The sequence below is a fragment of the Myotis brandtii genome, unplaced genomic scaffold (genome assembly GCF_000412655.1).
Source record: "Myotis brandtii unplaced genomic scaffold, ASM41265v1 scaffold131, whole genome shotgun sequence".
In the NCBI taxonomy this organism is placed as follows: domain Eukaryota; kingdom Metazoa; phylum Chordata; class Mammalia; order Chiroptera; family Vespertilionidae; genus Myotis; species Myotis brandtii.
Window position 1 is genome coordinate 1,069,374 of NW_005354632.1, and position 24,551 is coordinate 1,093,924.

General features: G+C 54.5%; 1 protein-coding gene across 11 annotated transcripts in view; it reads right to left on the minus strand.

The window, feature by feature from the left end:
* Positions 1–7,409: 7,409 nt before the first annotated feature.
* The window catches only part of MAB21L3 (mab-21-like 3 (C. elegans)), a 31,326-nt gene continuing 14,184 nt past the window's right edge, over positions 7,410–24,551 (minus strand). For 3 of the 11 annotated variants that reach the window (XM_014534534.1, XM_014534533.1, XM_014534535.1), the window contains 7 exons: positions 23,287–23,397; positions 21,581–21,819; positions 17,411–17,551; positions 15,710–16,001; positions 13,419–13,603; positions 12,756–12,950; positions 7,410–8,180 (listed from right to left, as the gene is read on the minus strand). In XM_014534534.1, coding sequence (XP_014390020.1) covers positions 7,824–8,180; positions 12,756–12,950; positions 13,419–13,603; positions 15,710–16,001; positions 17,411–17,551; positions 21,581–21,661 — 1,251 coding nt within the window. In that variant the 5' untranslated portion in view covers positions 21,662–21,819; positions 23,287–23,397 and the 3' untranslated portion in view covers positions 7,410–7,823. Of the gene's footprint in view, positions 8,181–12,755; positions 12,951–13,418; positions 13,604–15,709; positions 16,002–17,410; positions 17,552–21,580; positions 21,820–21,882; positions 22,002–22,396; positions 22,733–23,286; positions 23,585–24,551 lie in introns of those variants that run through there. The other 8 variants (XM_014534537.1, XM_014534539.1, XM_014534542.1 and 5 more) reach the window with 8 other exon arrangements.

Below are 24,551 nucleotides of genomic sequence, written 5' to 3' on the forward strand. Positions count from 1 at the left end.
GCTGCTGCCGCAAATGCGCAGCGCTCCCCAGACCCGTCCCTTTCCATCCCAGCCGGGCTGGCTGAGGACGTGCCCGGGACCGCCCTGCGCAGTGGGGCGGGCACCCATTCCCCACCCTCTCTTGCTCCTCCTCATCCTTTCAAGGGCCCGTGTCCTGGTTACCAAGGGCACAAGTCAGTCATGGTAGCCCCTGGACAGAGTCAAGGGCAGAGAGCTTTCTGGATGCCTCACAGGACAAAGAACGCCTTGGGAGGAGGCGGGAGAGGAGAGGGTGGCCCCACCCGGGGGCTCTGATGATGGAGAGCAGCTCAGGAGCCCAGAGCTCAGCTCCCTGGGCCCCTCCCGCGACTACCACGACCACGAAGTGTCCCAAACCATGCTTTCCACCACCGCAGGGCAGCCTGGCTCGCTCCCTGGTCTCAGGTCCGACACCCCACAGTGGGCACTCACTCGTGAACATGCCAGGTGTCCGGTGCCCCACCAAATACCCTCATATCCCTCTGTGCCCTAAGAGGGCGGTGACTTTTTTAAAAATTGTTTGTATTGATTTCAGAGAAGAAGGAAGAGGGAGAGAGAGATAGAAACATCTATGATGAGAGAGAATCATCTATCAGCTGCCTCCTGTGCGTCCCCCACTGGGGATCGAGCCCACAACCTGGGCACGTGCCCTGACTGGTTCATAGGTCAACGCTCAACCACTGAGCCACGCCCGCCGGGCAGGGGTGAGGTGGGGGGGACTTTTTACATGATCACTAAGAGCCTGCATTAGATGTTAAGGCGTTCTGCTCCTTTACAACGACCTGCGCGCTCACAGGAACACTCCTCACTTGGTCGTTGGTACTCAGTGTTCAGGAGTTAGGCCCTGGCGGGAGGTGCACAGGTTACAAAGTCTGAGAACCGAATATTTAAGTGCACAAAGGAGAGTCACACGGCCAAAAATAAAGCGGGTTGAATGGGAGGAAATGAATGGTCAAGACTCGGAGACAAAGAGAAGGCAACAGAGACCTTCTGCCAAGACCACCACCGTTTGTCCCCACGCTTGGCAGGAAGGGAGGGGCCGGGCCTGAAGTCCTTTCTGGCATGCTTTGTTTACATGCAAAGTGTGTGCATGTGTGTGTGTGTGTGTGTGTGTGTGTGTTGCTCAAACAGTGCACAGAGCGCTGGGGTCGGGTCTGACTGGGCTGGCAGTGTCCAGCAGCACTGGCCACAGTGCGTGTGCTTGCGCCCCTGCTGGTGGTGGCGGAGGCCGGGATGCTGGGCCCGTGCAGCATGAGCGTGCATCCTGCGTCCAGGGAGCCAGGCCCTGCCTGGAGCAAAGGCTGCCGGAACCACGGTAATTTTTCTTTCTCTGCAGCTAAAGATGTGACTCTCCAACCTTCAAGGCGGCACGTTGTAGGGGAAAGAGCCTGGCCTGAGTCAGAAGACCTGGGTTCAAGTCTGGGCCCTGCCACGAAGCAGATGCCTGTCACGAAGCCAAATCATTCCTTCCTTCCTCCACTCATCCCTTCCACTAATGCTCACTGGGCGCTTGCTATGCACCCGACATTGTTCTAGGTGCAGGAGACACAGCAGCGAACAAGACACCTCCCTGCCCACGGGGAGCTTACATTCTAATAGGGGACTGGGCTCCCCACCCGGGGAAGGGACCGGCGATGGGGCGCCGTCTGTGTTAGGCTGTCAGGGAGGAGCGGGCTTTGACATGTGGGCAGACAGGCACGAAGGCCCTGGCAGGAATGAGCATGGCGGCTGTGTGGGAATGAAGTGGAGGAGCGTGGTGGTAGGCGAGGGCAGAGAGGAGAGCAGGGGGCAGATCCTGGGGGCCTTGTTGTCTAAGAGGGATGGGAACTATTGGAAGGATTTGAGCAGGGAAGCACCATGGTTCAATGTGCATGTTGAAAACAGCACTCTGGCTCCTGTGTGGGGGACACTTGGGTGGGAGGGGGTGGCGTGAGGGTGGGTGTGAGGAGACCAGATTAGGAAGCTGCTGCGGCCGTCCAGAAGGGACAGGAGGAAGGGGTGGCCTGGGGGTGGAGGCAGCCGAGGGCTTCGAGTCAGACTTGCACTATATTTAGAAAGCAGAGCCAAAAGGATTAGCTGGCGGATTGAAGGTGTTGGGTGATGAAAAGAGAGGGCTCAAGGGTAACGCCTGGGTTCTGGCTGAAGCGAGTGGAGGAATAATGACTCCAGTTCCTGAGGCGAGGGGCACACTGGAGAGGAGAAATCAAGAGTTCTGTTTGGGCCTGTGTATAGCTCAGGGGTTGAGCATCGACCTATGAACCAGGAGGTCACGGTTCCATTCCCCATCAGGGCACATGCCCTGGTTGCGGACTAGATCCCCAGTAGGGGGCGTGCAGGAATCCAATTGATGATTCTCTCTCATCAATGATGTTTCTCTCTCTCTCTCTTCCTCTTCCTTCCTCTCTGAAATCAGTTAATAAATATATATTTTAAAAGGAGCTCTGTTTGGGACAGGATACATTTGAGCAAATTACTTTTTCTCCTCTCTTTTGGCCTCTGCCTTCTCGTCTGTGAAGTGTGGGCTGCCCACTTGGTCAGCAGAACCTCTTGGTGGTGATGAGGGTTATTTTCCCACGTTCCATGTCTTCCAATATAGTTCGAATTCAGAGAAAATAAGTGACGGGACTCTTTTAAGTTTTCTTTTCAGGAGAGAGAGAGAAAGAAATGGGGAGAGAACAGCAAGTCCCCACCTCCCACAAGGGGTCCCGCCCACGCCGCCGTCCTGACAACCAGGAAAGAGGAAGCAGGGTGGAGGGCGAGGGGCGAAAGTCCCAGCTCAGGGCACAGATGAGGAAGAAGAGCCAAAGTTCGAGGTAGATTGTGAGATTGCATTTCCTCCAGGTCTCAGGCTTGCACTGTAGAAGGTCAAGGGCTTCTGAAAGGAAAAACATCAGCGTTTCCCTTGCAAACCACCTCGGAGCCTGGGCTTTGAGGCCAGTCACTCACCCTGCCGGGACCCACTCTCCTCTAAGCTACAGGCAAAGACCTCCACCTCCTCTGCAAGCTAGAAATTCCGCGATTCTGCTGCTTTTAAGGGAAGAAACAAACCAAACACATGGAAAAGTCCAAGGAGCTTGAGACCTGAATGGATCGTTTTTGAAGGAGTTTGGCAAACATTTTCATTCACGGTCCGATGTACTGGACACTTACAATGTGCCCGGGGTTGTAAATATACAACCCTGAAAATACAGACACAGTCTCTTCTTCAGAGAGCGTTCACTCTGGTGGGTGCAAGACAGACAGACAGACAGCTAGATACTGTCCAGAGGGTGCTATGGAGAGAAATCGAGCAGAAAAGAGTGTAGCCCATGTCAAGACCAGGTTGAGGTATATAAAATGTACTATTTTACATCAAGCCATTAGGGAAGGCCTCCAGACACAGGGAGCCATAAGCACAGAAGTCCCGAGTCATGCCTGGCTTGTTCTAGGAAGAGCGAGGAAGCAGTATGGGTGAGGATGAGTGTGAGGGACAGGATACTGGTTCAGAGGTGGGGCTGGGGGTCATTTAGGGCTCTGGCTTTAGCATGAGCGGGATGGGCAATGGTTGGAGGATTGTGAGCAGACGGCTACATGACCCGAACAACTGAAAGAGGCCCCAGGTTCTGAGTGGTCCACGGAGACAAGGGAGTGTCTGGGATACCAGATACCGTGTTGAGATGCCTGAAGCTCTAAAGCTATCAGGCCTATTTGTTCCAGCAAATGCTTAAACCACAACCGTTGGCCTTGGTGAGAAGCCCGCACCGTCCCCGCTGGAAGCTTCATCTGCTCATCCATGTAGGGTGGTGATTACTGGGGATGCCGGGGATAAAAGGCATAATCTCTACCCAGTCTGCAGACAAAGAACTTGAGGTCTCGCCAAGTTGAGTAATAGCCAAGGCTATGGGCTAGGACGTGGCAGAGCCGAGTTCCAACCCAGGGCTGTCTGACTCTAGACAAGGCAACCAACATTTGCAATGTGGACTGATCTTCAGACGAGGGAAAGCCTTTTGAGAAACGAAGAGTCATGCGCAAGATCACAAATCTGTGAGTGGCAGAGCTGGTCCCAAACGGATGCCAGGGGACTCTGTCCATGTGTCAGAGCAACAAAGGAAGCCTACAAGAAGAGAGAGAGAGAGAGAGAGAGAGAGAGAGAGAGAGAGAGAGAGAAGGAGGAGGCGGAAGAGAATTAAAAGCAGTCAGAGAGAAAAGCAGACACCCTACAAAGAAACAACAGTCTCATGATTGACTAGCAGGCAGCAAAAAATGGAAGCCAGAGTCGTACATCAAATAGGGGACCAGGCTCACCTATGTCAGGGAGGGAGGGGGCTAGGGAAGGAGGCGCACCTGGGAGAATTCTAAAGTTCTGGCTGGTAATGGGCCATTTTTCCCACCCAGACAGTGAGCATGGTGTCCCTGTGATTCTTTAAACAGCTCAGACTCTCTCAGTAAACAAAAGTATGAAGAGCGGAGGAAGTGGAGACACGTACAGTAACTCGGGAAACTGGATCGCGGAGAGAAGAGAGGGGCAGGGGCTGCAGGAGGACGGGCGATGCCAGGAAATAAAGGGAGGTGGCCCTGCGAAGCTCGCCGGTGTTGGTCCAGCGCAGGCGGAGAACTCTGCACGAGGAGGGATGCCTCCCCACGTCAGCAAGAGGGACAGGGGAAGAGATGGGCGCACGGGGTTCGTACTGGAATGCTGTGCCTGCTTTCCTGGTGGCGGTTTTATCAGCCATGGGCAAACTACGGCCCGCAGGCCGGATCCGGCCCGTTTGAAATGAATAAAACTAAAAAAAAAAAAAGACCGTACCCTTTTATGCAATGATGTTTACTTTGAATTTATATTAGTTCACACAAACACTCCATCCATGCTTTTGTTCTGGCCCTCCGGTCCAGTTTAAGAACCCATTGTGGCCCTCGAGTCAAAAAGTTTGCCCACCCCTGGGTTTTATACATGGGGCGGGGGTAGGTACCAGGACTGGCAGTGATGACGGACAGCGTGCGGGACAGGTGTCTACAATACCAAGCATTGATTCGACTAAGCACCATTATTCCATGGGTTCTCCTCACCAGTGAGGAGGTGTGGCTTCTCCCCCGAGGCCTGCGTTAGTTTCACCAGAACAGAGCACATAGACTGCGTGGCTAAACAACATACTCGATTTTCTCCCGGCTCTGGAGGCTGGAAGCCAGGGTCAAGGTGCCAGCAGGGATGGTTGCCCCTGAGGCCTCTCCCCGTGGGCTGGCAGATGGCCTGGTGTCTTTGCACGCCTGCCCAGGATCTCTCTTCCTGAACTTCTAGGGACACCAGTCCTATCGGGTTAGGGCGCCACCCTCCAGGCCTCCCTTCTACTCAATCACCTCTTTAAAGTGCCTGTCTCCAAATACAGTGACATTCTGGGGTGTTGGGGGTCAGAGCTTCAACATATGAATTCTGGGGGACACCATTCAAGCCGTAACACAGTCCACAGAGAAATCCAGGTTTAGGAGGCTGGACGACTTGCCCAGGACAGGCAGTTACAGGGTCAGAGCTGGATGCGGAATCGAGCAGGTCAGTTCCTGCGGCTGAACACCAAGCATTTCACCAGGAAACAGCCCTGCACCCAGATCGGAGATGCACAGAAAAGGCCTTTTGGAGAATTAAAAACAAAACAAACAAAACAAAAAGCTGACCAGAATAAAGGAGTCATATTATCAGACTTTTCAGAACTATGAGCAGAATATTCCAGAATCCCCACGATGGACTATACTTGCACAGGCTCCCTTTGTAAATCTGAGCTTTAAGCAGAAGGACTGTGAATTTTAGCCAAAATGGCCGGAAAGGTAAACAATTCTGCATCAGCTGAATCCTCTATCCCTGGCTCCCTTTCTGGAGAACCAGGGCCGAGGAGGGTGACACCTGCTGGCTGAAAAGGCACTGGGTGGGAACCCGGCTCCTTTCATGTGTGGTCCCCGCCTGCCCTCTGCTGGCCAGCAGTCGGAACTCTCCAGAATCTGCCCACAGCCCTCCTTCCTCCAGAAACCAGATCCACAGGGAAAGGTGGGGAGAATCTACCGGAAGCAGCCAGCCGGCGCAGTGTGCCAGGCCCACCCTCTCCAAACACCCGCACACACTTGAATCAGTGGTACAGGCGACTTACACCTTTTGCGTTCTGTGAGACTGCAGAGCTGTTTCGAAACTTGCTTCAGCTGTTTTCATCATTAACATTTTAAAAACTTGCTATATCTGTCTGCTACCTTCTCAAAAATGTTTCCCAAGATCTAAGAATAGGAGAATTTGAATGCAAGTCTGGATGATTTAGCAAAAACACTGGTCTGCTCGTCGGTTCGTGTTGTCAAAATTATTAACTTATGCTTCGCAAGATCTCCCTCCATCATTCTGAAACCATGGGTTCCCATGTGATGGCCCAGGGACCCCACCATTTGGTTACAGTATTTTTGTAAAAATAATTATTTTCCTTTTCAAATGTGACTTTCCTTTTTAAAAAGGCAGCAGTTCATGCTTATAGGAATGTCACTGTTATATATTTGGGGAAAATGTTCTAAGTGATAAAGGGTTCCCTTGACCTGAGAAGCAGCACATAAATGCCAGGAGAAACCACTGGCCTCACCAAGAACTAGAACTCCCGGCCAACGTGCTGCACAGGGTGTGTGGCCTCGGGATCTCAGTGAGATTCAAAATGTGGGGCTGGAGAGCCCTCCGTGCCCGACGCCAGGGTGAGCCCCGCACCCTCTATGCAGATGCTAGAAAAGGAACTTAAAATGCAAATCGCATCACGATGCCAGGAGAGGCCAAATGCCTCGCCTTCGACTTTACAACAAAATACAAATTCCTTACCGGCGTCCCAAGGCCAGCGGATCGGACCCTGCGGCCCCTCCACGCCTGCACTCAGCTCCCTCTCCTTCCCCGTCAGTGTCTGCATCTTTATCCTTCTGGCTCTCTCTGTGGCTCTATTTCAGTTTTCTGTTTATTTCCTCCGGGGCACTCGCTCTAATTTATAACTTGTTTATTGATCTCACTGTTCATGTCCTGTCTCCACCACTAGGCATCACCCATCGGGTGAGCCTGGTCCATCTTGCTCTTTTGCCGCATTCCCCACGCCTAAGGAGCATATATGTATCATTGAATGAGGGAGTGAATGACGAGAGCAAAGGAAGGTGCTGAGAGGTGAGTAGCACCTGAGCCATTCCATGAAGATCACCGTACCAGGTTCCTTCATCAATACAAGGCAGTCCCATCCCTGACCCACGGCGTGGGACGCAAGGAGAGGCCAGTGGCTGGGATCAAGGAGGCAGACAGACCTGCCCTTTAACCTCTGACTGACACCTGTCATCGAAACCTCTCTTTCTCTGCCGGGTGACCACCAGCGAGACAGACGGAACCACAGGAGAGCTGGCGGGAAACACGCGCAGGCCAATGCAACAGACGCAATCATTTAATCAGCAGTCAGGTACTCATCCGGGATGCGAACGCCGGCCATAAACCAACAGCAGCACGGAGTGCTGATCCGATGCCTTCTCCTCGAAGGGCACCGCACAGTCCGCGGGCTCTCGGCCCCGCCTTCAGCGAGGCACAGTCACAGTCCCATTTCCCAAATGGAAACAATGAACCCGTGGCTGGCGGGCTGGGGGACCAGGGCTGGGCAGCAGGCTGATGCCTGGCTTCCAGGGGCTCTGTCTCCATCCTCCCCGTTGGACCATCCGCAGCTGAGCAAGGGAAACAGACTCAGAACTGTCATCAGTTTGCTCGGGGCAGCTGGATGAGAGCTGTCCCTGAGAGAGGTAGCTAGCGATGGCGAGGGCCAGGGCTTGCGTGGCCCAGGGAGGCCTGGTCAGGCCTCTGAGGTGCTACTGGTCGGCATGACTCCCTTCGCCACCCGGTGCTTTTCTCCTGAGCAGGAACCTGGCACCTGCCTGCACCCATCCACAGAGCTGGAGCTGGAGTGGAAGGTCAGGAGCCTGCAGGAGGACCCGGGGTCCTTCAGGAAGAGGGCCAGCTTCTGGGCCACGGCGTCCAGCTCGGTGGAGGCGGCGTGCTGGAGGAGGTTGCCGCTGCGCACGAAGAAGTGCTTCAGGAAGCGCTGGCGCACGCACTTGTGCAGCTTCCTCGCCAGGCGCAGGAGCCCTTTGCTGAAGACCCGCCAGTCCTTGGCGTGGGGATACTTCTCGCAAGTCCAGAAGAGCACTGTCTGCGGAGGGAGGAGGGGGTCAGACGCGTGGGCCCATGAGGAGGGCATCCTCGGGGACCCTGAGCTCACGTGACCCTGGGGCCAGCTGGTTCTGCCCCGAATTCCGGATCCCCAACCTCAGCGGGTTCCCAGCCTTGCCCGTCTCCGACGCCTCTCCGTTCAGGCCTTCGCTCCCCACTAACACGTCCAGTGATCACAGCTCTCCCCGCCCCTCTGCCTCTGCCTTGCAGGGAAAGCGGAAACCCTCGGGCCCAGACTTCAGCATCCTCCTCGCTGACCCTCTGCTCCTCCCAGCTGGCCGAATCCCTCTCCTTCCGGAAACTGTATGTGACGGATCTCCCGCTTCCTCGCTGGCTTTTAAACGGATCTCCTGCTCCCGCCAATCCCACCTCTCCTCCTGCCCTAACTCTCCCCTGCAGATCCAGGTTTCTCCAATCGTCCTGTCTTTGTCTTCATTTCCTCTGCACCATTCCCTGCCTCAGTCCCTCTGGCTGGACTCTCCCACCATCAGTCCCCACAAGCTGCTCTCCTCCAGGCCCAGTGACCTGCACACGGCTGAACCCCGCAGGCCCCTTCCAGCCCTCGCTTCACCCGACCAGCCGACCAGCCGGCAGATCCTCTCCTCCACACCCTCCTCTGGGGTTATTCCTCACGTGGCTTCCAGGCCACCACACCCTCGGGTTTCTCCCAGCACCACAGCTACTCCTCGACAGGCTTCTCCTCCCTAAGCATGGCTTTCCCCAGCTCCAGGCCCTCCTACTCGATCTTCCTTCCACCACAGTGGCTTTCATTTCCACGAGACACAGGTGACTCCCAATTCTCTCTCCAGCCCAGACTGCTCCACTGACTTCTTTATCTGGTATTTCTTGAAAATCTGAAAGTCATCTTTCAACATGTCCCAGCTGAGCTCAGGGCCTTCCCCCCTACCTGGTCTGCCTCCAGAGCTGCTCATCCAGCCAGTCATGCAAGTCACTGACCTGGGGTCACCCCCGCCCTCGCCAACCCCAGGCAAGTCCTGCCGATCCCGCTGCCGACGTAGGTCTCAAATCCACCCACGTATCTCGTCTGCGGTGCAGCCGTCCTCTTCGGCACATCGCGCCCAGACCTGCGCAACTGCCTTCCCACCTGTCGCCAGGCACACGGAAGCCAACGTGGCCTTTTTGAAATATGAGGACCTCCAAGTCTTCCCATTGCTTCAGCTAAAAACATAAACCTTTACATAGTCTGTCTCACAAGGTTTGGTCCAACCTGCCTTTCCAGCCTCGTCTGGCCCTGCATGCTCCAGAGCTTCTCCTTGTAGCCACACTGCCCTCAGTTCTTTTTTTAAAATATATTTGTATTGATTTCAGAGAGGGGAGGAGAGGGAGAGAGAGAGAAACATTGATGATGAGAGAGAATCATTGATTGGCTGCCTCCTGCACACTCCCCACTGGGAATCGAACCCTGACTTCCTGGTTCCTAGGTGGACGCTCAACCTCTGAGCCACACCGTTGGGCAACACTGGCCTCATTTCATGCTCTCTTCTCCCTCAGGGCCTTTCACACCCTACTTTCTACTTCAGCTTGGAGCACACCTACCTGCCCTCCCTTTTCCCAGGAAACTCATTCATCACAACAAATTGCCCTTTGACACCCATTAAACGCCCTCTTTGTCACTTATTTCTCATAAGCAGCAATGAGCCCAGTAGCCCTCATGTTCCTACGTGCCATGGGGTCCCTACTGGGCGGTGACCTCCCTGAGACAGAAGACTATACCTGCTTTTAGTCACTGTTGTGTCACCCCGCACGGGAGGCACGCAGGAAATGCTGACTGAGGGAAATAGTGAATTCACTAATGTGATGGTTTGCATGTTGGGTATGTTTAAAAATTCAGTCTAGACTAAAAAGTAAAAGAACAGTTTTACGGTCACGGCAAGATACTGACTACATTTTGACTTAAATTGTTTGGCGCAAACGAGTTGGAGGTCATTTCATGCTGGTCAAGATAACCTGGATACGAAAGACAGGGGCTCATTCCTCTCCTGTCGTTAACCTTTCATCTCCCCAGGCAAACCAAGGCGAGTGAGCCCATGATACTCGAGGCCCCGGGCCTCTGAGTGGGTTTTAGGAATAAACAAGCCAGTGAAAGGTAAGCTCTTGCTTCACGCTTTGGGGGACAGCCTGTTGGGGGCGGAGGGGAGGACCCTTTGGGGGAGGGCCAGGCTTCCGGTGAGGTGAGCGTGATGGGCTCTTTTGCACAATCTCTTCCACGTTTCCCAGCCGGACGCCCTGCAATGGTCCTGCACGCTCGAGCCCTCCTCGGGGACAACCCACACCGCCACCAGCCGCGGCCATCGCATTGCCCGCTGACCAAGGGGGCAGACTGGGGGAAAAGGCAGCTGCTCCTCTCATCCCACCCTTCCAACACCTGACTCCCCTTTAAACGTCCCTTCCTGAGCGCGCGCAGTGTTGCTGTGCTCTGTGGGTGGGAAGGGAGGACCGAAGCGGAAACCCTTGAAGGAGTTGCCCTAAGACTCTAGATCAGCGGTTCTCAACCTGTGGGTCGCCAACCTGGGGGTCGAACGACCCTTTCACAGGGGTCGCCTAAGACCATCGGAAAACACATATAATTACAGATTGTTTTTGTGATTAATCACTATGCTTTAATTATGTTCAATTTGTAACAATGAAAATACATCCTGCATATCAGATATTTACATTACGATTCATAACAGTAGCAACATTACAGTTATGAAGTAGCAACGAAAATAATTTTATGGTTGGGGGTCACCACAACATGAGGAACTGTATTCAAGAGTCGTGGCATTAGGAAGGTTGAGAACCGCTGCTCTAGATGATTAGAGGCTGCTGGGATGAAAGTGATCTGTGGGTGGGATGCAGTTTTGAGAGCAGTCACAGCGCCCTCGTCAATCTTGCCTTAACTATTCATGCCACTTAAAGTGTCTCTATCCAACTTAATTGTGGAGCAATGCCATTGGGGTCAAGATGATGAGGTTTTGCTCTGAGACAGACTCGAGTTTGCGTCTCAGCTCTACCTCTTCCCAGTGGAGAAAGACAAGCAAGAGAGAAGGTCAGGCCACAGGCAGCGCGCGCCCCTCCCCCAGCACAGGTGTGTGCTTTCAGGGGCATGTGCCTGAGAACATGTTAAGAATGCAGACACTCGAGAGAAAGGTCCCAGACATGAAGAGACTCTCGGCCAGACCGAGGAGGACAGATCATCAGAAAAGATAAGAAGGCGGAGCAAAGGCCAGTGGTTTTGGGAGGGGGTGTGGGGAAGCCGAACAAGATGTGGAATCACTCATGCACTCTGCCAACCAATATCTACCAAGCAACTACTGGGTGCACAGCACTGGGCGAGACAGGGGCTCAGGAGTGAATAAGACCAACACGGTATCGTTGTCCATTGAGGGAGAGGAGGCACGGGTAGGAGCGTGCAAGGAAGACACCACATAGACCTGTGCTCCCGGGTAGGGCTCGGGGGGAAGCCTGAGCTCCCAGCGGGACTAGCTGGGCTGGGGCTGTGCTGCCCATCAGAGTCGCACACCTCCCGGCCCGAGCGAGCTGCACTCGGTGCGACCTGAGCGTCCAGGTCTCCGTGAGTGATCGGAAATTTGGGAAAGAGGAGCGGAAGAGGGTAATCAAAGGCCACTCTCCAGGAGGGGCGCCCTGGTTCCCGGAGCAGCATTCTTCCTCTCCCTGGTGCTCCCTGCATCACGTGATTCCACCTGCAGAGCTGCCTGATCAACGCCCGTCTCCCCTGCTCGCCCGGGGAGCCGAGAGCAGTGCATGTCTGTGTTTGTTCCCCAGGTACCTCCAGGTGCGGCAGGTGTCTGGCTTGTAGTCATCTCAACGCACATTTGCTGAGTGAGTGAGTGAGTGAGTGAGTGAAGGTGGGCACGAAGGTGCAATGTTGGGTTTGGGGGGAGGGGAGGCAGGTGCTGGCAGAGTGACGGGAAACCGTGCCCGATGCTGGAACCCGGAAGTTCCGGTCCTGGTCTAATCTGATCACTCCCTGGTTTCCTCTGCACAAAGCGTGTGTGTGCGTGAGTGGCTGCACCTGGTCTGAGTGGGGACTGAGTCAGGACATGAGGAAAACGGGACTTTATCGGAGGTTTGAGCAGCTCGCACGATTTCCCCAGACGGAAGACCTCTCGTGTGCAGAGGCCACGTGTTGCAATTCAGTCCTCACGCTCAGCAGGGTTTCTGGCGCACAGTGGGCACTTGTGGTGGTTTGTTGAGTGAAATAAAAGGAGGAGAGAGAGATAGAGACAGAGGGAAAAAAGGAAAGGCACAAAGAAAGAAAATGGAAGGAGGGGGAGGGGGAAAGGGAGGGCGAGGCGGAGGAAATGGTACCCTGGCCAGGGGAGTTGTGGGCACACTTACAGCTGGTCTCTCTCTCTCCATGAGTGGTCCTTTGTGGTATGGCAAGTGGGACACTGGACGCCCATCTGAACGCATCACATGCATCACACACACACACACACACACACACACACACAGCCCAGTCCGTGTGGCCAGGCCAGGCCCTACCAGACGCAGAGGGGACCCACCCCGGTCGCCCCGGCCGCACACTCACCTGCAGGTGGTGGGACGTGATCACAGGCCTCCGCCCTGGACACCAGACGTCCTCCTTCATCTGCCGCAGGGCCTGGAAGCACCGCCGGCGGCAGCCCCCGTCCTCGTCCAGGTGCTCCAGCAGCGCCCGCTCGGCCTGCAGGAAGCTCAGCTGCCAGTGATAATGCCAACGGGCCAACAGGGAGAACCCAAACGACTGGAGGAAGAGGAGAACGCGGGAACGTGAGAAGGAGGACGCTGGCCGGAGGAGAAAGGAGGAGAAAGCCATCTCCGCAGCATCCACTGGTCTGGGGGCCAGCCCCGGGGCAGGCGGCACACCCTCGTGGACACAGCGGGAGCCTCGGAGCCCGCCCCTCGCACGTGGGCAGTTAATGGCAGAGGCTGCGTTCGCTTCCTCTGGGAGGGGTTCTCCGACGGGAGCCTGCACCAGAATCACCTGGCGGCTTGTTAAAACCCGGAAGGCGGGGCCTGCCCACCCAGCCTCGTTCCGGAGATCAGAGGGGGCGCGGGAACCTGCATATCTAACAGGTCCTCAGGTGCCGCTCCCCGGCGTGGGGTCCCCACTGGAGAACCGCGGGTCTGGGGAAACCTGTTTTCTTTGGGAAGCTGGCAGGCAGGCCGCGATGCCGCGGTTGGCGGCTGTGAGGGCTGGGGGCCCGCTCACTGGTACCTTGACGCACTTCGCCCTGTCGGAGGAGGGCCAGCGGGACAGACACCGAGGCCACGGGGCTCTCTTGGACCAGGCGGTGGGGATCTCCACTTCCGGGGCCAGCTCGATCTCCACCTGCCCTTCGGATGTTTCCATGGCAACATGGACTGTGATGCCGGTGGTGAGCACGCTGACCTTTCCTGGTGGGAAATGACGGACTGGCTCAGTAAAAGCATTCACAGAGGGAGTCTGGGGGCAGGGATTCTGCCCAGCGCCCGCAGGCGGCCGGGCCATTTCCACCGTGTCAATAGCGCACCCAGGGGGGCACGGTTTATAGCCAAACTAGACAATGAGCCGAGTAAATATCGACAGAAGCCTTGCTAGGAAAATCGCATGGTTGGTGGGTTTTTCTTGTATCTTTCTCCTCCCTCCCCCAAGGCTGTTATGGTACCTTTTCTTTGAAATTAATGGATTCTTTTCAGGAGGCTCAACTGAAAGAGACGCTGAATACAAACAAAAGGTAGAGCAGTTGCTGCTGCAAGATGAAATCCGACCATTCTTCCACATCCCCCTCATTCCACGCAGACCAGTCGCCGACCTTGTCTGAGACAGCCTCGCCCCTTGCTAATTCATCGGCCTGTCGTGGCGTTCGGTTTAACCGTCTCTTGTCCAAGTCACAGGCTCCTGGGGGTATCTGTTCTCACCAGCATCGCGCCAGCCCCGCCCCCGGCTGCATTACCATCCTAAGGCCTCGCAATCATAACCTGCTGCCCAGTCACTGGCTTCAAGAGTTCAGTGAGCCGCCCAGTGGGTGTGGCTCAGGGGTTGAGCATCAACCTCTGAACCTGGAGGTCATGGTTCGATTCCCAGTCAGGGCACATGCTCGGGTTGCCGGCTCGATCCCCAGCGTGGGCGGGTGTGCAGGAGGCAGCTGATCAATGATTCTCTCTCATCATTGATGTTTCTTTCTCTCTCTCTCTCTTTCTCTCTCTCTCTGAAATCAATAAAAATATTTAAAAAAAAAAAAAAAAGAGAGAGTCCAAGAGCAGAGGAAGCCCACACGCCGTCACTTCAAACCAGACGGAGAGAGGGAGAGAGAGAAACGCACTTGGTCAAGTTTCCCAGCTCAGAGGCTAGAATCCATTTCTGATCTGTCCCCACTTCTTTTAAAGGATGCAGGTTGTTGTTGTTGTTGTTTTTAATATATTTTGATTGATTTCAGAGAGGAAGGGAGAGGGAGAGAGAAACAGAAACATCAGTGATGAGAGAGAACCACTGACTGGCTGCCTCTGCACGCCCCACACTGGGGATCCAGCCCACAACCCAGGCATGTGCCCTGACCGGGAATCGAACCCTGACCTCCTGGTCCATAGGTTGCCGCTCAGCCACTGAGCCACGCCGGCTGGATGCAGGCTTTTTGTCTGACTTCATGAGAGAAGGCCGAGCCCCTGGGTGGGGAGCTGGTACTTTGCTTTTTGCCCGGAGAAGGGAACAGAAGCTCCCTCGCTGCCTGTGTCGGCTGCTCCACAGGGAACATTCTTTCCCTGCTGGGGTGGGGGGAGGAGCCTATTGTCTCCTCTCAGAGCCGCCCAGACACAAACACGAGGAAGCCTACCACTTCAGCATGATTTACTGACAGCTAATCCTCAACCCGCCGGGTGTGACTCTCTCATACCCACTCTCCCTGCGGACAGCGTGGCAAAGCGAGCAGGCCAGCGACTGCCAGACCCGCCTGCCTGGCCCGCGCCCAGCTCCGCTCACCCACGTGGTACTTAATCTCTCTACATCTCATTTTTTATCTATAAACAGGTAGAAAAATAATTCTTACTCTCTAGGGGTGCTATGCATATTAAATTAAATAATCCATGGGAGCATTCTCCCCATGGTCACAGTCCATTAAACATGGGCTATTTCCATCATGGAACCTTCCAGAATCTTTCTGTCTAGACAAGGAAATGTGCACGGACCCCCCTATTCCTTCCTGTGCAGATGGAACAGGTGTTGCTCAGCTCTCTGGTTCTCCACTTACTTGTTCTCACCCCTGTGTGTGAGCACAGGCACCTCCCCTTTCTGAAGGCTGCATGGAGTCCCCGAGGTGAGGCAGCAGGATTTACTCGGTCAGTGTTCCTTTTTCGGACCCTTTCTAGCTCCCCACGACCACACAGCCTATGACCGTGGGGATCCTCGTACATATGTCTTCGTGTATCTGTAGGAATCTCTCTAGAACTGGAATTACTGAATTGCCAAGTAAGCAGATCACAAGTTACCCTCTAAAAAGTAGACCCCACTTTTCTCGGTCCTCTCACCTGACAGGTGACAGGTTTCGATGGCGTTTTCCACCAGTTTCCGGAACACCTGGAGCACCTTGGCGGGCACAATGTCCCCCTCGATGCTCACGTCTGCCTTGTGCCACTGCCACAGGTTCTTCATGAACTGCTGCACCTCCAGCCACTGCTGCAGGCCCTCGGGGCTCCGCTGGGGGCAGGTGAGCCTGGCGCCCTGCAGTGTGTAGTACCGCCAGCGCTGCTCCCTGGCCTCCCGGTACCCAGACAGGCCTCTCACTGGGACTGTGACGAGGAACTGGCTGGGGGACAACACCTGGGGTCCGAGAGGAGAGAGAGCGAGTGTGAGTTCACAGGCTTGGGAGGTCACAGGCGTGCCCTGGAGCCACCTGCTGAGCCAGGCAGCTCCGTTAACCACTCAGCCCTCAGCAATGTGATGAGGTGGACGGGAACTGCACCTGCCTATTGCGAGAGGGCCCATCCTATCCTGCCACTGACCCCTGTGATGCCTCGAGTAGCACATGAAGTCACCGAGCCCTTGGCTTCGTGAGTCCGCAAGGAAGAGGCATGAAGGAAACCTGGGCTTTGCAGGGCACCTCATGTTTACGGGGAGGAGTTTTCTCCCAGAAAGACATTTCCCAGGATGTAGTTCTAGGAAAAGTAATGTTGTGCTTCTATTCCTAGTCACGGGTCTACTTTTGTCTAATTTAGGAGGCAGTGGAAGTGGGTGGGAGAGGGGGGCGGAGATGTGCTGACATTCCAGGACCTAATCTAGTTTTATCATTTGCATACTGGGGTGAATTTCCCAGGATCTTACTGTTTCAAAATGCAACAAGTCCCAGAATCTTATGGGTGGTCCCTACGCCCACCGACCTTGAAGCGTACGCACCAGTACATCATGTGCTCACATACTAATGCTTTTGCTCATTCATTCATTCAACAGAAGTTGAGTGTCTACCGCAGGCTGCACCCTGCTGGGGGCTGGGAACGGAGCCATCGACACACATGATCCCTACAAACGAGGGACCTAGTCTGGTGGGAGAGAGGGGTGTGAATACAGATATCTTTAACACAAATGAAAGGGGTTCTTGTGTGCCGTAAGAAAAATCGAGATCAAGGGGCAAGGGGATCCAGAATAATCCAGAGCCTCGCTTCGCCTGTCCCTGAAAGGGAGAGAACCCTCGTGTCTGCCCAGCGAGATTGTCTGCAGGTGAGGTCGTTCTGTGAGGACGGCTCCGCCCACTCCACAGTGGTGCATGAACGTGCGCGGGCTGGTACCCTGGCGGCTTACAGCTCTGGGGGCTCCTCGGCAGGGACAGGGGTTCCGAGGCGGCTTGGAACCCCAGTTTCTAAAGGCCACCTCTCCCACTGCCTTCCCTCCCCACCTGCAACCCACAGAATACTTTCAGCCATTTTCTCGACAATTCCCTCTGCCCAGCCCCCAATCTATGGTTACTGTGAGAGTGGCACAGGCCTGGCTCAGGGCCCCAGGGTGCCTTCTGGCTTCCGCGCCCCATAGGACTGACCTCACCCTGTGACTTCCCCGTCTCAGTCTCCATCAGCTGGAAGTTGGAATGTGGGCGCTCACATGAGTGTGTAAGTGGTAAAAACCCAGTCCCCGAGGAAACAGGCAGTACTGCCAGTATTCTCAGTGGTGTCAGCGCGTGTCACGTGCAGTTCCCGGGAGCCCCGGGTGGGCGCCCAGAGGCGAGGGAGGCCGCTCACCGTGATGTTCCCGTTGTACATCAGGGAGTACGGGATGGCTTGGAAGCGGATGTCCTGGTTGCTGATTTCTGTGGTCAGGTGGTAGACGACCTTCTGCACCTCATCCACCATCTGGGACACCCACCGGCGCCTCTGGTCCACCTGGGGGGCGGGAAGCAGCACAGGGGTTATTTCCGGGGCTGCCCCGGGCACTGGCATAAGGAAGTGACGGGACAGGACACAGTGGGGTGACCACAGGAGCAGGGCTCCAGGAGAGGGGCTTCAGGTCTGATGGTGCCTGTCAGTGCCTGAGAGTTCACTTCTAAAATAGAAGCACTCATTTGTCCGGCTGGCGTGGCTCAATGGTTGAGCGTCAACCTATGAACCAGGAGGTCACAGTTTGATTCCTGATCTGGGCGCATGCCCGGGTTGCAGGCTCCATCCCCAGGGCGGGGTTTGCAGGAGGCAGCTGATTAATGGTTCTCTCTCATCATTGATGTTGCTCTCTCTCTCCCTCTTCCTTCCTCTCTGAAATCAATTTTTTAAAAAATCTTAAAAAAATAAAATAGAAGCATGCGTTCAAGTGTGAGTTCACAGACTTGGGAGGTCACAGACGTCCCCTGCCGTGTGGTCGGTGCCCATTTCCACATGCTGGCGCACAGGGAACAAGACAGGGATACTTGCCCTCCAGTTGAAAATACAGGACCTAGGTATATATGTACACACATATACACACGTGTACATATACATACAGGGTGGGGCAAAAGTAGGTGTACAGTTGTTCATATGGAAAAATAATATAATAATTAATAAATGATAATACAAAGATAAACTCTGTTTCACATGCTCACAACTGTAAACCTACTCATGCCACCCCCCCCGTATGTGTGTATACACACTTGGTGTATGTGTGTGTGTGTGTGTGTGTGTGTGTACAATGTGATATCAGGTAGGGTAAGTCCCATGAAGAAAAGTCACATGGGATGAGGGATTAGAGAATAAAAAGGCTACTATTTTGGAATCAGGTGGCCAGGGAAGTCATCTCTAAGGAGGTGACGTTTGAGTGGGCCCTGCTGACAGCTGGGGAAAGCACATTCCTGGCCCCCAAAGCAAGAGCACGCCTGGCAAAGCCGGGGGGCCAGCAAGGGTGCCCCTGGGGCTGGAGGCTGGGAAATGGCAGGGCCAGACCGTCACGCAGGGGTTGTGAACTGTGGGGAGACGATGATGTAAGGGGGCGATGGCGCCTGCTGCCCAGGTTGGTGACTATGAAACGGTTTAGCACGTGTGGAGATTCAACAGTTTAACGTCCAGCGACTGCTTCCCGCCATGTCCATAAACCACGGCTCCCTTCTCCTCGGAACTCCCCCCTCCTGGACCTGCTGACTCTGCACAGCAAGTCTCCAAAAATTGGGAAATACCCCCCAGAAAACTGAACACCAAAAATACATGCCTTTAGAGATATGTAAGGTTTAGGGAAATAGATGTTTGTAGGAAACACAATGGAATTTTTAGTCAACTCCAGGAGAGACAGAAAAATCCAAATCATTTTTGGATGGGAAGTCTGTAAGTTTTTTCTGAAATAGAGGCATGGCTCCGTGGTTGAGTGTCGACCCATGAACCAGGAGGTCACGGTTCGATTCCCAGTCAAGAGCACGGGCCCAGGTTGAGGGCTCTCTTCCCAGTAGGGGGTGAGCTGATCGATGATTTTCTCTCATATTGATGTTTCCATCTCTCTCTCCCTCTCCCTTAGTCTCTGAGATCAATAATTTTTTTTTTAAAAAAAAGAGGGAATGGGAGACAAGCAAGTGAAGACAGAGGTAAGCAACTCCTCTAGGAAGTTGGCTAGGGAAGGAAAAACAAACAAGGACACCGACAGGTATTTTCAAAATGACACGCAGGTTCAAGCACGTTTAAATGCTGAGGGAGAAGAGCCAGTGGAGGAGCAGGGGTGGGGGGTGGGGACGGAGGGCAGAGCCACTGAGTAAGGGTTTCCCAGCCAGGAAGAGCTGGGCAAATGCAGAAACCTGGTGAGGAATCCGCCGGTGCCAGGAGGAAGGAAAAGTGGGTGCAAACACAGAGGAAAGGGCAGGGAATGCGGGAATCCGAGACTTCCTGTCTGATGACTGTTTTCTTTATGAGCAGGAGTCCAGGCAATGGGCTGAGAGGGAGGAAGGAGGTGGGAGGGAGGGACTGCGGGTGACAGACTTTGGGAATAGCTTCTCTAAGGAATGAGGGGCTGCCTGGGCACATGTGTGAGATTTCCAGGCAGTGACCAGGACAGTGGTCGGTGGGCCTATGAGTCTGTGGGTGGGCTCATGAGTCCGTGGGTGGGCCCACGGGGCTGTGGGATACCAGTGGGCCCCACTGTAAGATGCTCTCAGCACAAAGGTAACAGTTGAGGGGCGAAGCCTGGGGTTTGCTGGGCAAGATGTGCAGGTGGCTGAGAGAGCACGGGAGGGTTTCAGCGGCGGGCCATGGTTCGCACTCTGGTCAGAGAATGGACAAAGCCGGGTTAGTAGGTGAGGGGACATCCGATGACCAGAAGTCTGACCAGGAACAGCAGGGGAAAGTAACACAAGAGCTGACGATAGAATTGTGGTCAGAGTGGTTGGGAACCGCATCTCACAGTAAAGTTCTCAGTGTTGTGAGCACTGAGGCTAAGCCAGCCCTCCCAGTGCCCTGGCCGTGGGGAAGTTAGGCTACACTTGTCAGCATGCAGATTCAGTCACTCTCACTAAGCACAGTTTATGCACAAGCAGCCATGAGAGCACCCATCCATCCCTTAAGGGCGCCATCCATGGTTGGCCTCCCTCTCTCCAGGCAGCTCTATGTACGTGTCCCCATCCTGGGCTACGTCCCTCTCCCCCGAATCAGTGTCAGGCCCATTGCTGTCCCACACATCACTTGCTACTATTAATAGCTCAAGTTTGTGGACAACTTTTACTGTTTCAAATATAAATTATTTGGACGTCAAGATTGTTCCCTATAACATTCTGACCCACTTACATTGCAAATGCTTCCTTGAGAGAGAGGCACGGAGATGGCACTAAATAGTGTGCCAGGAACAAAATGTCACACAGGCGTGGTCACACCCCCGAGCATGTGGCCCGTGCAGATGTCACCCATGATCAGTGCCGCTGGGGAAAACGCTGAGACCTTCCTTCCCGACAACAGGAAGTCAGACTTTTAATTCTGGAATTGCATTTAATTCCAAGAACCGGTTTGTTTGTTTCTAAATGCCGGCCGGTGTGGCTCAGTGGTTGAGCGTCGACCCAGGAACCAGGAGGTCATGGTTTGATTCCTCGTGAGGGCACATGCCCAGGTTGTGGGCTCGACCCGGAGCACAGAGTCTCTCTCTCGTAGCAGACCCATCCCAGACCTGTGTTTTGGGCACAGTATTCTGCACAAAGCAGTGCCCACTGTGTTTATGGAGATGCGTACAGAGGGGTTTAGCAGAAGAAATGCGGCTTCGGGGTAGAAAAAGAGTAGACTGAAACCTCAGCATCCTCTGCCCAGCTGTGTGACTTCGGACCAGTTACTTAACCCACATGAGCCTCCGTTCCCTCCTCTGTAAACACGGGGGCGATGGGCATGCACCCCATAGCTGTTGGTTAGATTAAGTGAGACACTGTACGGGCCTCAACCTGCCAGCACCTTTCACACTATTCCTGCATTGTCTTCAATGAGCCCTGAACATAATTCTGGCCACGTATGTGCAAAGATACCATGTGAATTTCAGGGGGAATAAAAATATCCAAGACTCTCTTCTTCGCCCCAGAAACTGAGCAACAATAAAACAATATAACATTGACATTACCACCCCAAGATAATAACAAGAACAGCTTCAGGAGTCCATGTACAATTGATTGTCAGATAAATGTGTTCACTAATAATACGAGAGGAGTCCACAGGAAGGCAAACACGGTTTGTGCTGCGGTGCTCGGGACATTGTGTTGAGAGAGTGGACTCAGCTGAGTTTGATGGGTGTCTGTGGGGCAGAAAAGTGGGGAGCAGAGAGGCTTTCTCCCCTGGTGGGGCGTGGGGGGAAGCTGGGGCCTGAGACCTCAGGAAAGTTCTGGTGGGGCGGGAGTGGCAGACAGCCCCCTGCAGGGTGAGGAGGGGTGAGGAAGGGGGTAGAAGGTGAGGAGGGGTGAGGAGGGGTGTGTGGGAGAGACGGCTACCCGTCCTCACCTTATCCAGCAGGCAGGCTTCAAAGTTGTCCGCGACCAGGGGTTGCATGGCTCCCTGCTGAGTCCCGAGTGGAGGCTCCATCCTGTTGCTTGAGGGGAGGACAGCGCTGTGAGCGGCTCCTCCCAACAGCGTCAGCCCCTCTGCTAGATTCTCTGGGGACGTGCGCGTGGACCAGAGACTGGCCTTCTCGATTCTTCACTTAAGCTCCTATTTCCAAACAGGGAGCATCCATCTGTTATCTTTGGGAGGATTTAAAAAATCATTTAAAAAGGAGAGTTGATGAAATAGAATTGGAGCCCAACCTAATTTTATTCCACTTAGCGCTGTGCTTTGGCCGAAGTGCAGTGTTCCAAGTTGTCCTTCCCATCCAATACGGGGCAGAATGCCCTCAGCTGGCGTCTCCACCCCTCACACTCCTGTCCTACAACAGGTGCCCCCCGGGGCTCAGTATCTTATATCCCCTCGTCCTTCTCCTGTTGACAGTAAATATCTCGTGCCCTCCACCCAGAAAACCCGGATTATTTTCCTTCTTTACAATAAACAAAACAGGAAACTGCCCAACAACCAGCCTGGCACCCATAATTGTGCCCACAAACAAGCGATTAGGTCTTGTCAACCAGATCAGGGCACGATTTGCATATAGAAAAGTGCACACACACACAGGCGCACACACGCACACGCACACACAGGCACACACGCGCATACAGGCACATGCACAGGCACACACACAGGCACATGCACACACACGCACACAGGCCCACACACAGGCACATGTACGCACACCCACCAATGGCAGGACAGGGACCCTCTGCTCACCTGCTGACCTTTCACTAAAACCTCCCTCTTCCCACTTGAGAGCTGGCAGTAAAAGTGAAGTCAGTGTAAACAGGCCCCTGGAGAGTGGAGGAAGCAATCACGCCTGGCTTGGCCAGCAAGGCCGCGCTGGGAAGCAGCTCAGGCGGTAAATCCCCCGCCTGACAGAAACAAACCCCACAATGGTCTGATCTGCTCTCCCCGAAGCGTAAACATGAGGTCTGCTAAGGAAACAGCGCGCCAGGAGCCCCGCTCAGGCTCAGACCGAGGGTGTCCAAACCCACCGAGTGCGCCTCCCAGTGCTCAGCAGGCCGGCTGCCCAGCAACTCCGCCTTCCGGAGCCTCAGAATTTGCATATCTCACGGTGTCTGCCCTGCCCTGCCCTGCCCTGCCCTGGGGCAGGAAAGCCACCACAGAGCCCCCAGGTGCTCCGTGCTCCACCCACTCCCCACTCCCTCATCCCAGGGTGCAGCCCAGCCGCTTCCCACAGGTCCCTCTGCGAACCCGTCTCTGACAGGCACCGGGAAAGCCACCCTCGGCACTGCCTCGAGTTTCCATGTCCTCCCATTTGTCACTCTGTCTCCTCCTGCCATCAGCTCTGGGGATCTCAGCTTCTCTGACCACTGGCCAGGTGCTCCCAACAGCAGGTGGACCAGAGCCTCTCACTCGGGGCTTCGTGCAGCTCAGAATCCTGCCCCACCCTAGTTGTAACTGGACCCAAGCCCCCCTGTTTCTCCCAGGTGCTCTTGTTTTTGTCCTCATTCCTGCTTCGTCCTGGTCATTAACTGGACTCCCTTTCCCCTGGCGGGGCCTTTCCTCTCGTTCTGCGGTCACCCCAGACACGCGTCCCCAGATGTGCACACTTCGTTACTACGTGCCTGTGGCTTTCCTACCGAGATTGCTCCAGGCTGCAGCTGGTCACAGAGGATCTTCTCTGGCACCGGGGCCAGCGGCACTTGCCAGATGTGAGCAGCGAAAACCACCAGCAGGGCCAGCGGAGGAGCCTGGAGAAGAAGAAAGAGGCAGGTGCTCAGGTGGCTTACTGCCGTCAGGCCTGGATGTCAGACCCGGAAAATAGGGGTGTTGTATAAACACAACCCATTCCTCATTCCATGACACAGTTCCTTACGGGCAAAGGTTCCAAACATCAGGCAGTGTCTCTGTCTCTCCCTCTCTCCTCTCTCTCTCTCTCTCTCTCTCTCTCTCTCTCTCTCTCTCTCTCACACACACACACACACACACACACACACACACACACACGGGGGCCTCTGACGAGTGGAAAAGACACACTTTCTTTGCAGATACCGATCTCTGGTTAATTGGATATTGGGTCAACAACTATGCATTGAGCAACAGGCTGCCTAAGGCACTACGCTGGGCCACTGGGAGGGATTCATGTTGACTCAGATTCCTCTCCTTCCTCGGGATACATGGCTCCTCACTTCTCATGACTCACACCAACGCAAGTAGGCACAGGTCAACCAGCGCGGCTCAGCTTCTGCTCTGAGGACCAAGAAGTTACGTTTTCAAGGCAGTTTAACAAGGTGCTCACAACCCCGACCCGTGCAGAGGCGCAGTCCCGGGCAGGCATGCGCCTGGCCCACCAGCAGGGGCGTCTGTTACCGACTGACCTGGCGGCCCAGATATTTATTCCAAGAAGGTGAAGGGTTGGCTGGATCCAAATCACTCTTAAACACACACGTTTGGCAAAGTGCACCAAGGCGACAAACTCTGCCTTATTCTCTCAAAGTTTTCCTTCGATCCTGGGGTGACTCAACTGTGACAGTTCAGAGGCCCAGACAGAGATGAGGATCCGGGCTGGAGGGAGCCCCCAGCCTTGAACAAGACAGGGACTCTGTGTGCTCCGTGCCCCCAGAGTAGCTGAGCACCTAACACGTAACTGACCCTCAGTTAATAGCGGTGAGTATTTGATTGCATTACACATTGACGTGACATTCTTATAGATGAAATATTTTGAGCTGCATGGCATCACTTTATAAAGTTGGGAACCCCCTTTTTTCCTCCCTGGCTGCTTGAAGATCAACCTTCATCATGAATGACACAGTAACTATCCAGACCAGGAAGTTCATGACCAACAGACTACTTCAGCGGAAGCAAATGGTCATTGATGTCCTTCACCCTGGGAAGGCAACAGGAC